This window comes from Primulina tabacum, chromosome 14 (assembly GCF_025594145.1).
Source record: "Primulina tabacum isolate GXHZ01 chromosome 14, ASM2559414v2, whole genome shotgun sequence".
Taxonomy (NCBI): Eukaryota; Viridiplantae; Streptophyta; class Magnoliopsida; order Lamiales; family Gesneriaceae; genus Primulina; species Primulina tabacum.
In genome coordinates, this window is record NC_134563.1 from 37,044,500 (window position 1) to 37,059,050 (window position 14,551).

General features: G+C 35.2%; 3 protein-coding genes across 3 annotated transcripts; 1 reads left to right on the forward strand and 2 right to left on the reverse strand.

Moving 5' to 3' along the window:
* Nucleotides 1–74: 74 nt before the first annotated feature.
* LOC142525546 (uncharacterized) lies at nt 75–1,104 on the reverse strand. Its single transcript, XM_075629858.1, has one exon. It carries the CDS (start codon nt 831–833, stop codon nt 144–146), a length of 690 nt encoding a protein of 229 aa, XP_075485973.1. The 5' UTR covers nt 834–1,104; the 3' UTR covers nt 75–143.
* Nucleotides 1,105–5,870: 4,766 nt separating this feature from the next.
* LOC142524007 (protein MIZU-KUSSEI 1-like) lies at nt 5,871–7,947 on the reverse strand. The gene is made up of 2 exons (XM_075627734.1): nt 7,824–7,947; nt 5,871–6,766 (listed from the first exon to the last, which is right to left on the reverse strand). The coding sequence occupies exons 1-2, from the start codon at nt 7,945–7,947 to the stop codon at nt 5,979–5,981; spliced, it is 912 nt and encodes a 303-aa protein (XP_075483849.1). The 3' UTR covers nt 5,871–5,978.
* Nucleotides 7,948–8,301: 354 nt separating this feature from the next.
* LOC142524562 (acylamino-acid-releasing enzyme) lies at nt 8,302–14,210 on the forward strand. The gene is made up of 18 exons (XM_075628601.1): nt 8,302–8,714; nt 9,453–9,640; nt 9,953–10,057; nt 10,258–10,329; nt 10,493–10,640; nt 10,793–10,875; nt 11,351–11,406; nt 11,556–11,686; nt 11,864–11,954; nt 12,069–12,134; nt 12,300–12,522; nt 12,823–12,924; nt 13,007–13,092; nt 13,182–13,304; nt 13,518–13,587; nt 13,701–13,792; nt 13,861–13,965; nt 14,031–14,210. Exons 1-18 carry the CDS (start codon nt 8,410–8,412, stop codon nt 14,142–14,144), a joined length of 2,160 nt encoding a protein of 719 aa, XP_075484716.1. The 5' UTR covers nt 8,302–8,409; the 3' UTR covers nt 14,145–14,210.
* The last annotated feature ends 341 nt before the right edge of the window (nt 14,211–14,551 follow it).

A 14,551-nucleotide genomic window follows, 5' to 3' on the forward strand; every position in this document is an offset into this window, starting at 1 on the left:
AATCGTTCATTCATAATTTCTTAAGAATATTATTTGATGCAAAACATTATGTTAACAGAAAATTAACAAATTAATAAACCCAAACAACGGAAATCCAATTTATGACCGTAATTAATTAATTAATTAAATCAACAGGGTGACTATTATTGAAATCTTGAAGAATTAGCCTCCGTGAATGAAGACGAAACGTACTCCCTCACCTCCCTAGCAATCACATTCCTCATCACATCCCAAAACCCCACCGGCATGCTCTCCATCCCCGCTCTATTCTCTTCCATCGCAGCGCCTCCTCCCATACCCGGTGGCGCTAACGACAACGCCGTCATGGGATCATATTCGTCAAAACCGTAGCTTGCAGAACCGGCCATATTCCTTTCAACTTCCTTCGCCTCACCCATGCTCTGTTTCTGTTTCTGCAGATATCTCCTCTTCAAAGTCGAATTCCAGTGGTTCTTTACAGCATTATCGGTCCGACCAGGGAGGAGCCGCGCGATGGTGGCCCAGCGGTTCCCGTACTTTTCGTGAGCCTCCAAGATGGTCTCGTCCTCCATGGGTGAGAAGGGCCGATGCTCCACATCTGGGCTGAGCTGGTTGCACCACCTCAGCCGGCAAGATTTCCCTGACCTTCCCTTTATGTATTTGCTGATCAAAGACCAGTTTCGTGGTCCATAGCGTTCGACCAATCTGGTCAAAATCTTGTCTTCCTCCGCACTCCAGGGACCTTTAATCCTCTCGGACTTGTCGCCATCTGGCAGAGTCTTGTTCCCGTATGAGTCCGATGATGAGTCCGAGGAAGAAGAACTCGTCGATGAACACCGGTTAAACCTCTCCATGTCCGAAAGTATTTTGTTGGTTGATTAAATATATGTTTTAGTGGTGAGTAGAACAAGTGGAAGAACACAGAGTGAGGAGTTTATATAGTAAAAGGATGCATGCATTTTGGGGGGTATTGGTTTTTTAGGCCAAAGGTAGAATACATACAGCAGGTTAGTTCCTCGAAACTGCCTTGTGTAATGTAGCTAGGTGTGAATCATGGATATTATATTATATTGTATTATATATAATAAATTTCTTATTTCATTTATTTTTTAAAAATTAATTTGGAGCAATCTTTACTGATGTGGCGAGAGCCATATTAAATGAATCGATTATATACTTTGAATAAAAATATTAGGATATTTTCCAAATTGGTGAGATTAAATATGACGCCAATTTAGGGCATAAATTTGAGCATTTATTTATTTATTTAAAAAGTCTTGTCAGTTTGTGGTGTATCCTGGGGAACGACATCGACTAAAGTTTCAATTAATTATTTTGTGATATAAAGACATGATCTTGTGTGAATCTTAAGGAAGATACAATGTCAAATTATGAGATCCTCGTCCATCATATCTATAATATGCTATAATAATTTACCTATGTCAAATATATTACCTACATAGCATATATCATAATGTACATAATGTAAATCACCGGACTAACTCAATAGTCAGATAGATTGCATTGATCAATTTATGTACGACATGTTCAACTAAAAAAGTATTGATAATGAAAATCGTACTCTGAGACAGTGGATCATATATTCACATTGTTTTACTTATTTGGACAACTCTCGAGACAAGAAAGATTAATGTGACAGAGTCAATTGATGAATCCGAACATATTATAGATGAGACAGAATGAAATGAATACTTGTGAATACCAAGCAGCGGATGAGGTCACTGGTTGGCTAAACAAATTTGGGATTTTGTACCTGCGGATGGAAGTTGTCGTAAACTGGCTATGTTTTGTCCCTGCGGATAAGATGACAAATCAGGACAGACAGCATTATTTGGAAAACTTTAATTAATGTAACAAAGTAAATTAACCGTGTGGTTAAACCAATATTTAGGTTCATTGAATGGAGGTGGAGAGTAATATGTCTGTTAGTCTAGATTCAAAGTTTAATGATTGGGGGGGCAATTTTTCTGATATTGTCCTCTGCCCGTACAACAATGAACGATGTTTCTTCAACATTAAGATAACAAATTAAGGATCAAAAATTAATGTTTCTGAATTTTATTTGCTTTCAGTGTTATCTTACAAAGGATTCTTTGAATGGAGATTAAAACTCCATGGTTAAAAGAAAGATTCGGAAGCCTACAAAACTTTCTTTATTTATTTCTCTTACGAGTAGGGGAAACATCAATTGTCACTCATGATCAATAGTCGTTTGTTTTCCTACGGAGTTTATTTCAATCTTTTTTTCATTACAATCAAATTAGATTTAAGAGGATGTGAGAATGGATTATAAATATATTCAAAAAGCGTAGGTTTCTTGTGAGACGTTATCTCGAATCTTTCTCTGTGAGACAGGTCAACCCTACTGATATTCACGATAGAAAAGTCATACTATTAACATAAAAAATAATATTTTTTCATGAATGACCTAAATATGAGATTCATCTTACAAAATACGACTCGTGAGACCGTCTCACACAAGTTTTTGTCATTCAAAAATCTACATACATGATAGTGATTTTTCTTCCGATCTTTTGAAGAACTCGGTATATTAAATGTTTTTAATCAAAATATTTTAATATACGTCGATAATTCAAAGGTCACGTGAAAACAAGATCTCAAATCTAGAACGGAGATATTCGGGTCAAAACTCTGTTTTACTCGGCTGTTACCATGACCTAAACCTTGTGATATATTTTGGGGTGAAAATCGACGTATATTGTAAAATATTTTGGGGTGAAAATCGGAAACATGATGAATTTAGGGTGCAAGAAGGATGAAAATAAAGTATAATTCAAATGTTTAAAACATGACAGTGAAGACAAAGCTGTCATCGCAATGGAAAAAAGCGATTTCAAAAGAAAAACCAAGAAAACGTCAAGTTGGGAGCCACCGCTTTTTGACTACTTTGCGTCCCCTGCACTGACAGCTGTGGGAGGGGTTAGAATCCTCACGTAGGCCGAGGGAATCAACGGCTACGATCGGCTGTAGGCAATTGCAAAAGGTGTATTTTGGCCATTAATAATTTAACCAGTTTGGGGATGACTTCAACGGCTTCCACGTAATACGGGACCCACCACAGCCTGGCAGAATCTCACGTGATTCGAGTCCTCGATTTTCGTTTGACTTTCAGCCCATTCCGGGCTCCACTCGCCGTATTTGATTTTATATTGCCTGTTCCATATGTTTTTGTTGCTATTTGTCTGTCGTCCATGTATATCAATTTTCAATTTTCAACTCAAAAAATATGTGATTTATTTCATTTTGTTTCAATAATTAGTACACATTACTTGTAGTAAGGGATTGACTTAACATGAATTCTTCTAAAAAACCAAGGTCGTCGAACTAACATTTTTTCCATTCTATTCGATTGGAACTTGTAAACAGGCATGCTAACATTTTAGTGGTCGATGTGATAATTAATAAGGCGTCCGAAAAATGAAGCTCGATAAAAATAAATTAATTCATGGTTTTTCTAATAATGCAAAATAAATATTTTTAAGGACAATTTCCTGTTTCATTTATGCGATGCAGTGATACTTCCATATCAATTTTAACATGTTAAAGCAAGGTCGTAAATAAATATATCTGTATCTGGTGTCACCATCTTTAATATTAAAATTTGACGGATCTTAATCTGTGAGACGGGTCAACCCTACCCATATTCACAATAAAAATTAATATTTTTAGCATAAAAAGTAATATTTTTTCATGGATGACCCGAATAAAATATCCGTCTCACAAATACGACCCGTGAAACCGTCTCACACAAGTTTTTGCCTTAAAATTTTGACATATAGATAGAGTATGCAATATTCTGCATACTTTAAAAATAAATTAAATGACATATTAGGATTTAATTTTCTATTTGAAAAGTTGAATTTAAAATCCATTTTTTCGAAATATAATTTTATCATTAACGATGAAACAATAAAATAAAATCTTAAATTCGAATCTTACTTATTTAAATATTAACCACACATCAGTTATTGAATAAATTTAAATTTCATCATAATTAACATTTATAAATATTAAAGTTTTTTTAATACATATTTTGCGATTTATATAACAACAAATGAATGATGAATGAGCAAACGCGCGCCAGACGCGTTCCCGTGCACCAAATAGCCACCATGGCACGGAAGTCTTTCGACACGTGTCTGCATATAATTGGTCAGGTTAGAGCAGCTGCAGTTGGGCAGTTGCTAGCATTACAGGCTGTCAGAGTACCATTCCACCGACCGCCGAACGGCACGGTCCAAATCCAAACACCAAATCCACTCCAATAATAATAAGGCAGGCATACACTCTTTTCAAGAAAATTTAAATAAGTCGTCAATACACAATAATTGTCATTAATTTATTTATATATTGGTTTGTTAAGACTTTTTAATAATTAATATTAGCATCCTAAGACAAAAAAATAAAAAAAAACAATATCAATTTGTTCTAATACATGGTTGTATTATTAACATAACATTAACACCGTCATAAAAATAATACTGGAAATCGGTCTATCTCCAACTTTTGTGTTTATAATTGACAATGAATGAGACCCCCTTCTGTTTCCCGCTGACCATATACGATTGCCTTTTTTTTGGGTGCAAGAATTTGCATTCATTTTGGACAAATCACAATTTATAGACAAGAATGTGGAGTCCATAGTTCCCGTATATATGTAACAATATGATAAAATATTGTTAGTGATCATACTTTATAGTCTAATAGGTGCAGTATAGTCGATGGGAAGTGAATTATTGTAATGAAGTTCGTGAGGATGTTTCCTAGTCTCCTTCCTTAATCGATTTTATAATATTTATAGTCTTAAAAAAACTAGACAAGAGACTGACAAATTAAAGTCTTCTTATGTACAAGTTAACTATATGGTTGTATTTCAACTATGTTTTCTGCATCTCTTTTTTTTTATTTAAAAAAAATATATATGTTTGTTCACTGTTGGCTGTCTGGCATACAAATTTCTATTTGATTTCATTATTATTGGTTTAGATGTCTAAGATGATAGATTAATGGTGAAAATCGATGCTAAATGCATGAGTGAATTAGTAGAAGGATATCGTATGAGTTTGATTATTATAAAGTATCTTTTAGCCCCATTGTTTTCAATTTTTGGATTACTCTACGATGTTTTACATTTCTAAAATTTCGAACCCGTCTAAATTAAACAAAAAATTGAGAAATTATATTGTTTGTCTTATAATTTGTTAATTTTCCATTTTTGTGAATACTATCGGTCAATTCTCTAATTTGTATCGTTTTTCAGTTTTGATTATTTTTCATTAGAATGCGAACATGGTGTTGGGTATATAAGCAATATAAACGAAGAAATTCTTTAGTGATTTTTCCTAAATTTTTTCATGTGTTGGGCTTTGTCTTAAATTAAGAAAATGGACCAAACGAGTAACTGATCCTAAATTAGCCAGCCCAATAATAAAGGAATCAAGTACATGCAAGAAATTAATATTAGTTCTCAGAAAGAAATAACGACTAAAATATGACATCAATTAATATCGGTGTGCAATTAAGGATGTATATAGATCCCATTTCTGTGGTTTTGATTTCATAAAAATATAGAAATCTATATATTTGATTCGATTTAAGATTTTTTTTCTGACTAAAACAGAATATGCAATGTTGGTCTGATTTTTTTTTCCTTATTTCTAGAATAGTTTTCTTGATACTGATTGTAATTAAGAAAATGAACTTGGTTAGGGAAATTTAATTCAGTTTAATTTGGTTGAGGTTTTGTTTGAGTTTTTAGTTTAAGAATAAATGAGATCTATTTGTCCATATATTTTCTTTTTTTGCTTGTTATTTAATTGTTGCAATATTATATTAATTTGAAGCTTCAAATGATTAGATTATTGCTACACAACATAAAATTCAGTGCAAACTGGAATCATGCAATACAAACATCCCGTTACATATATAGTTATGAAAAAAAAATATTCTCAAATATTCTATTTCACTCTCACAAAGAAGATACTAAGTTCTTGCCCTGATGCACCTTCAGGATTGATCATGTAAAACGACTCAGAATCCTTCGATCCAACAACCCTATCGAACCTGGCTCGGATATACGTCAACTGGCCTTCTTCTGCTCGTTCCTTCTCCCACAGGCTCGGCAGAACCCCGGCCCCAATGGACACTCCTCTCAGAAGATTCATAACATGTATTTCATCATCGCTCATATTCTTCCTCCTAATGGAGCACCCAAGTTTTCTGCCGTTGCAATAGACAGCCCACACGAATTCTTCCATGAGCTTCTTCTTGCGGGTTTTTGTCTCGCTTTCGATCGCGATTCGTAGCACGTCGGAGGCCATTTCTCTGTGAAACACAGCGGTTGACATGGGGAGTTCTAGCAAAAAAATTGGCGGTTGATTAGGGTTTTCTTGTATGGCTATGGCGAGCCGTCCTTTGTGGTAGCCGAAGAGGGTTATGGTGGTGGCTTTGTCTGCCAGGAGTGGTTTACGGTGTATGCTCACGAGAAGCGCGGCCATCTTGCTGCCGGCGGTTAGCATGGGGAGGAGTTTGAAAATGCGAAAGAGTCCGCCCACTATGGAGGTTGGATTTCGACGGCTTCGTGGCAGTGGGAAGGGTGGCGCGGCGTAGAATGTTGGATAGTAAGGCAGGGTTTTTGGCCATTTGGTGGAACGGAAACAGATTGGAAAGATTTTACTAGTTGTTGTGATTGAGTGGAAATTATGAAAGCTAGGATGGGCCTTAAGCCTTTTAAGACAAATGTAAGCTCACATGTAATGTAGAATTATTTGGAAATGGTATGAAAACCAAAAGAAAAAGGAAATTTCAAATGTGATTGGAAATAGATGTCCATTTTCATATTTAAAAGGGATAAACTACTTCCAAGTTTATAAATATTACATTATAGAAAGAAAAAAAAAAGATTCAAGTGTTGTACTGAAAAGTTGAGGTATACTTTTGACTTGAGTATTTGATAATGGAATGATATGGAGTGGGGGAAGGGAGCTGGACACCTCACTATAGTAATTAGTTTAGATGGGGTTCAGTTCACTCTAGGTAGGTAGTTGAGACTTGAGATGGCAAGCTTTTTGGTACAATTAGGTTTGAGATTTAATAATTATATTCGAATTGAGTCAGTCACAAGGATCCTTGGATATCCAAATGCTTAAAAAGAAAATAATAATTAAAATGTCAAAAAAAAAAAAAAGGCCAAACTAGTGAAGTTTGTAATTTTTAAATAGTGTTTTATATAGACGTGTCTACTTTAATATTGTTCAAATATTGATTTTTGAAAATTTATATTTCCGAAGATTAAATATTCATATTCATTAAAAAACGTTTTTAATTCAGTTCAGTAGAACACGAGTCTCCAAAAACCGATGTGGTAGGTTCAAATCCAGCATATCGTGATTTTTTTTTCCATAGATCGAATTATATTGAAATCGTTTCAATCCCCTTATGTGACTTAAAGAATGGAGGAGATCAATAAAAAAAAAAAGACCGTGAACTACAATCCTTCCTTCTTGGCTTCAGCCATCTAGACGATTTAAATCATGTTATTTATTTATAAGTTTTTTTTTAAAAAAAATATTATACGATTAACAATTCAATTTAAGAATTGTATCTATTTATTTTTGTTTACCTTCTGTGTTTTTGGGATTCAAAATACACCGTTGAGACTTGGAGAAAAACAAAGGAAAAGTAATATAGCTTTTGGTATTGCCACTATTAACACAAGACCCTTTTTTCTCACAACCCCATAGCTTTAGCGGAAAACTACACATAGAGGTGCAACCCCCTTCATCCCTCAAAACAATTCCCACCTCTCGTCAATTTATACTTTACATTGCCAAACAAGTGATTCTCCTTTTCAATCAAAATCACATTTCTAGGATATGCATGAACATCTTGTAGTATCGGGATTTTTGACTTTTTTTTGTGCGTCATGTTTAACTTACTTTGTCATTTTTCATAGTTTTTTTAATGAAAAATATAAACACAAGACCTGTTGTACTCGATATAATGTTCAATCATTATGAATCTATTCAATTGATTTTCATAATTATGTTATGTCTTAGCATATGGTGTATTTTCATCTTTTGTAATTAAAACCCATAATTTATTAATGTAGCCTTTAATTAGTTCACATTTGGTGATATGATCTGCCACCTAAAGATGGAGTTTGATTCCCTTTATGCAATGAAGTCCTCGTACCATGCAAGGCTCCTTTTCCTTCGAAAATAAAGGATTGCAATTTGCAATTTCTTACTATGATTTGGATCCAACATCATTCTACAGCCCAATCCAGAACAAATGTCTCTTGGATCGGTCGATCGTTTGGATCCAACCCGTGGTTTTCCGAAACTGGAACGTCAAACGGAAAATTTATGAAATCCAAAACTTGAGCCGATGGCATTTGCTGTCCTTGTCACGTTCACTAGACACTGCCACTTACTTCCCAATTTTCCAATCTCAAAGTTTGCCGTTTCTTCTCGCCAATACTTCAGCTGCAGAGGTCGAGTTTTTGCTGTAAAACCGATGTCTTCTGTTGCAGAAACTAAATCAGAGAAGACGATTTTCACTGCTCCATATGGTTCTTGGAAGTCTCCCATCACCGCAGACGTCGTTTCTGGGTCGAATAAATGGCTTGGTGGCTTCGCAGTCGATTCGCTTGGCCGCCTTGTGTGGCTGGAATCCCGTCCCACTGAATCTGGGTAAGGAGTTTGTTGTTTGGCAGTAGTCGTGATAAAAACTTCGTTTGTATTGATCTCGATGAATTACATCAGTTTTTTCATTGTCGTGAAGGTTGGTGCTTGTAATTGCAGTATGCCTTTTGAAGATGGAACCTTTTATGTTGTTATTGAGTTTGAATTGGCTTCTGGAAAGTGGTTTTTGTGTGTTGATTTGCTAAACGCAGAATCTGTTGCTTGAATTTGTTGATTTTGTGACCAACACGAAAGCGTGATGAATGCGAACAAGTGTACAATGTTTGAGATGCTTTTGGCAATTTTTTTTGGGATTTTTATTGAGAAAAACATTACTATATTTAACTTAATAAGGCCCTCTGCGGTATATTTTCAGACACGGATATTGAGATTTAGCTAAGTGCGTGAATTCAAGCTTTGTATAATTTATATGTGAGAGACTGTATGAATGTCCACACCTTCATATCTTGTTCTTTTTACTGGTTTACCTAATACTTCTTATTTTCTTTTTCTCCCAAATGAGCTACTCAAGAAGGTTTCAAGAGGTTTAGTAGTCTGTGAACGAAATTCAAAGTCTTTTTGGTGTATGGAAAATCAATTGTGCTTCATATTTCATGATGTTCAGGACTCAGGAGAGTAGGGGGTTCTGTTTCATTGGAACATAATTGAGTAATGTTTTAGAGGGATGTTACATATGGTTTTGACTAAGTTTAATCTGAAGTTCACGAAAACTTCTGGCTGTTTCAGAAGAGATGTCCTTGTCAGACAAGCCGAGATTGAAGGGGACAAGCCAACTGATATTACCCCACAAGATTTTGCAGTGAGGACTGTGGCTCAAGAATATGGAGGTGGGGCTTTTAGAATTTCAGGCGACATCCTTGTCTTCTCAAATTACAAGGATCAAAGACTCTACAAGCAGTCAGTTTCATCTAAAGGTCAATTGTATTCTTCTCAGTTTTTGTGCAGCACACATTATTGCTTCCTGTTATATTTATGTTAAATCAGGTCGTAGGATTTTTAAATATTAGGGTGGATGACCTTATTGTATACTATTTATGTTGAGCAGTAATCTTTTCTGTTGCTTTACTGCTTACGTGCTTACGTCATTACCATTGGAGAATTGTTGTAATTAGAGAGACGAGTAAAGTTTAATTATCTGAGTTTTAGCAGACTTATAATTTTCTTGTAAATTAAGTTTCTGTTTTGAGCTGTATTATCATTGATAGTACATTAATTTGTCCTTGCAGATTCAGCTCCTGTTCCTCTCACACCAGACTACGGAGGACCACTTGTGTGCTATGCCGATGGAGTGTTTGATCCTCAATCTAATCGCTATATAACTATAATGGAAGGTGTATTTTGAAGTTATTACTCAATTCTTTTGCAGGGCGTGTTATTGATTTTTTTGATTTTCTTCGTATGGTGTATTATTTATATTGGAAGGTGTATTTTGAAGATATTTACTTAATTCTTTTGCAGGGCATGTTATTGATTGTTTAGTTTCTCTACGTATGGTGTATTATTTATCTATCTGTGATGGTTTTTTCAATAGATCGTCGTGAAAGTAGTACAAATGCCACTACGACTATTGTCTCGATTGACCTCAATAGCAACCATATAAGAGGTAATTGCATCCTTTCATTTGTTTCTTTGAGTATAGGTGGAAGTATTTTTCTCATAATAAGATTTTGTTTTACAGACAGCGGGGGTGGGTGGGGTGGGTTGATTCTTTCTCAAGATTTTTGGTTTTCGGCTCAGCAGAATAATTATCATTGTTTATGACGCAGAACCTAAAATACTAGTTGGAGGCAATGACTTCTATGCTTTTCCTCGTATTGATCACAAAGGAGAACGAGTGGCATGGATTGAATGGAGTCATCCGAACATGCCATGGGACCGATCAGAACTTTGGGTAGGCTATATATCGGACAATGGGTATGTATCCAAAAATGTTAAAACTTCCAGCTTTCTATTAGCCTCAAACTTGTCCCTTTTACTTGTGATATAATTATATGGTCAAGTCCAAGGCTTGACTTTAGGTATACCTATTAAAGTTCTGGTTCTTGCATTTGAATGATGGGTTACAGAGAGATTAAAAAACGGATTTGTGTTGCTGGTGGTGATCCTTCAATTTTGGAATCTCCGACTGAACCAAAGTGGTCGATTGAAGGTACTCGAACAACAAATAATACACAAATATATTTGAAGTGAACTTCTGAAAACCCTCCTCCATTTTCTTTCAAACACCTTTTTTTTTTATCATTGTAAACATTTGGAGATAATTAATTGTTTACATTAGTCCCATTAATGACAATATTGGACTGCATTCAGACGTTCTTATTATTTCTGTGTATGGCCAAGCCGTAAGTAGCCTGTTATCCCAGGTACTTAGCATTATTTAGAAGGATGGCATACATGTGTGTGTTTAGAAAATCAATCTCAGTATGCTGAAATTTTCTTCCTTGTTCAAGCTAATATTTTAGATCTTGAACATTCCCTTTGATTTCTGATGTTTAGATTTCTACGTTCACTTCATACTTGACTGTTTTCAAAATATTTGCAGCCTTATTGTGCGTTCTAACCAAGAGTAACCACTTCAATTGTCTTGAAGTTATTATTTCAGTGATTTGTTCTCAATACTGCAGGGGAACTTTTCTTCATCACTGACAGAACTGGCGGGTTTTGGAATATCTACAAATGGGTATGTATCAATCTTATAATTTAATTTGCTCTTTTGGGAAACCCTCTCCTATTTTCCCCCTTGTTTCTCAATGTAAGACATTCTACACCAATAAACAATCATTGTTGTATAACCCTCTTGATCTCATTTTTTATCCTAACTGATCTCAGGTAGAATCTATGAATGAAGTACTGCCAGTTTACTCGCTAGATGCTGAGTTTGCAAAACCTTTATGGGTTTTTGGCATGAACTCATATGAAATTATTCCGGGTCAGAAGAACTTAATTGCTTGCAATTACAGGTGATTGAATAAAATGACACTTTTCACGGATGAAAATGTTTCTGAGTTTACTTGCTGGGAATTATGCATCAGTTAGACCTAATTTTCATGAGATTAATTTCTTTTACCTCTTTCTTGACTAGAAACTCGCATATATTGTAGTTGCTGATTTATTCAATTGGCCGCCTTTGTCTGTAGGAAGAAAGGAAGGTCGTATTTTGCAATTCTGGATGTTGTTTCAAGCAAATTATCACCTCTTGATATTCCTTTCACGGACATTAGCAACATTGTAAACAACTCGTCTTTTTATTTATATATCATCAAATTCATTTTTTCCTTCAGTGCAAATAACTACTCAATAAAATATGGTATTTTTCTGCATATCTGCCTTAATGAATAACAGGTTTCTGGGCTTGACTGCCTTTATGTTGAGGGAGCATCTGAAGTTCATCCATCGTCAATCGCTAAGGTGCTGCTTCTTCATTATTCTTTCTCAAAAATGGGTTTCTTTCTTTTGAAACCCATGAAAATGTTTTTACTTTGGGATACAAATGATGATTGCGATATGATATTTTAACTATTTTTTTTTCATTATCGGTTTCATTATCCTGAGCACTGTATTTTTTCTTTACAGGTGGCTTTAGAAGATCAAAATTCAAAAGCAGCTGATTTTAAGATTATATGGTCTTCTGCTTTTATTAGTTCATCATATAGGCCGTACTTAAGTTCACCAGAATTTATAGAGTTCCCAACAGAAGTCCCTGGGGAAAATGCTTATGCATACTTTTACCCTCCAACCAACCCTCTATATCAAGCTAGTCAGGACGAGAAACCTCCACTTCTGTTAAAGAGTCATGGTATTCTTCTCGTTACAATTGGGACTAAAATTCAGAATTTCTATTGGCACCTATGAACTTCTGTCCTTTATTTTCTCCCCTGTGCCCTTTGATCTTGTCTTCGGTGACTTGTTATTTTCAAATTTTGTTCGCCACGAAGAAACTTGGCACAGTTTTGAAAACTGTTTGTTGGCGATAAAAGAAAGATGAAAAATCAAATCTCTACCTGCCTCAATATTGGTGGTTCTATGAGAATTTTTTAAAATAGATATGATTCTTGATTCTACTGAAAACATCAATCTCCTATTATGTAACATACAGGAGGACCTACAGCTGAGACTCGTGGTATTCTAAATCTCAATATCCAGTATTGGACCAGTCGTGGTTGGGCTTTGGTGGATGTTAATTATGGTGGAAGTACTGGTATTTTGTTTGAACCTTATCTTCCTTGTGTTTCAATTTTTTGTGCTATTATACATTTGGTTTGTTCGTGAAAACTATGAAGGTTATGGCCGAAAATATCGAGAGAGGCTACTAGGACGCTGGGGAATTGTCGATGTTGATGACTGTTGTAGCTGTGCCAAGTTTTTGGTAAGATAAAAATAATCAAACTTTTGTCCGAATAATGTGGGAAACTGCAAATTTTCTTTTTGTGGCAATAATATGGTTTGGTTTCACAGGTTGATTGTGGAAAAGTTGATGGCAACCGACTATGTATTACTGGGGGTTCTGCTGGTGGATACACGACCCTGGCGGCACTTGCCTTCAGAGAAACATTCAAAGCTGGAGCATCCTTGTATGGTGTGAGTGCTACAATTTGGTTGAAGATAGCATCATATATATTTTCCTCTCACCAGACTTTTGTTGCGCATTTTGTATAATGCAATCAAACTTGGCAAGGATTCGAGATTCCTGAATGACATTTTCTTGGATCCTATTTTGGAGATTAGTTTATTTTTAAACACGTCAGGTATTCGGATTAAAGTTTTTGCAACTCTATGCTTCTTAACAAACAGGTTGCTGATTTAGATTCTTTGCGAGCCGACACTCACAAATTTGAATCTCACTACCTCGACAATCTTGTAGGTAATAACTGAATATTAATATGGTGTTTTCGAAATTTCTCTCATCATCTTTTTTAGTTTTTTTATCATGAAATTTTACTAATTCTCCTCCGGATACTACTTGAATGATTCCAGGAAGTGACGAGGAATTCTTTAAAAGATCCCCAATCAATTTTGTGCATAAATTTTCCTGCCCCATAATACTATTCCAAGGATTGAATGACAAGGTAAGATACCAATCAGTTTTATGCATGTTTTCTTCATGAAAACTAGGAAACATCGTCTGATTTCACAGGTCGTCCCCCCGAATCAAGCTCGAAAAATCTATCAAGCATTGAAGGACAAAGGATTGCCAGTGGTGCTCGTGGAATACGAAGGAGAGCAACATGGTTTTCGCAAGGTACGTTGTTTGTAGATTGTATTTCGATGGAAGGACATTGCTGATGAATAATCGTAAGTTTGCAGGCCGAAAATATAAAGTTTACGCTGGAACAGCAGATGCTGTTCTTTGCCCGTTTGGTCGGACGATTCGATGTCGCGGATGAAATCACTCCAATTAAAATCGATAATATTGACTGAGGATATCATGTAGCGTTTCAGATTATCTAATTCAGATATGAGAATTATCCTTTGTACTTTGATTTATATTGCAGTGTGTGTATTTTTTACTTTATGAAAAAAATGGATTGCCAACTTACCTAAAATGTGGTAGGTCCGTAGTTCGTAGATGTCACTTGTTGATATCGGCTCCTGTCACTCGAGCCTAACTTCCCCTCCAGGGGCCCACCCCCTATTTTTAATTCAGATGGAGAATGAAGTATTTGCTCTTCTAGAGTTGACGAATATCCATCCTGACTTTTTTCTGGATTTAATATATTTATTAGAAGATCTTTTGTCAGAAGATCTTGAGTGAATTTTATCTATATTTACAATAAAAAATAATATTATTTTATGAATGATCCAAATGATGATCTATTTTATAAAAT

Coding starts and splice junctions, on each gene's coding strand:
- LOC142524562 (XM_075628601.1), top strand. CDS start 8,410: ATGGCATTTGCTGTCCTTGTCACGTTCACTAGACACTGCCACTTACTT. Junction 8,715..9,452: donor TCCCGTCCCACTGAATCTGG/GTAAGGAGTTTG, acceptor TGGCTGTTTCAG/AAGAGATGTCCTTGTCAGAC. Junction 11,407..11,555: donor TTTGGAATATCTACAAATGG/GTATGTATCAAT, acceptor AACTGATCTCAG/GTAGAATCTATGAATGAAGT.
- LOC142524007 (XM_075627734.1), bottom strand. CDS start 7,947: ATGACGCACAAAAAAAAGTCAAAAATCCCGATACTACAAGATGTTCAT. Junction 6,767..7,823: donor AAAGTATAAATTGACGAGAG/GTGGGAATTGTT, acceptor ATTACATGTGAG/CTTACATTTGTCTTAAAAGG.
- LOC142525546 (XM_075629858.1), bottom strand. CDS start 833: ATGGAGAGGTTTAACCGGTGTTCATCGACGAGTTCTTCTTCCTCGGAC.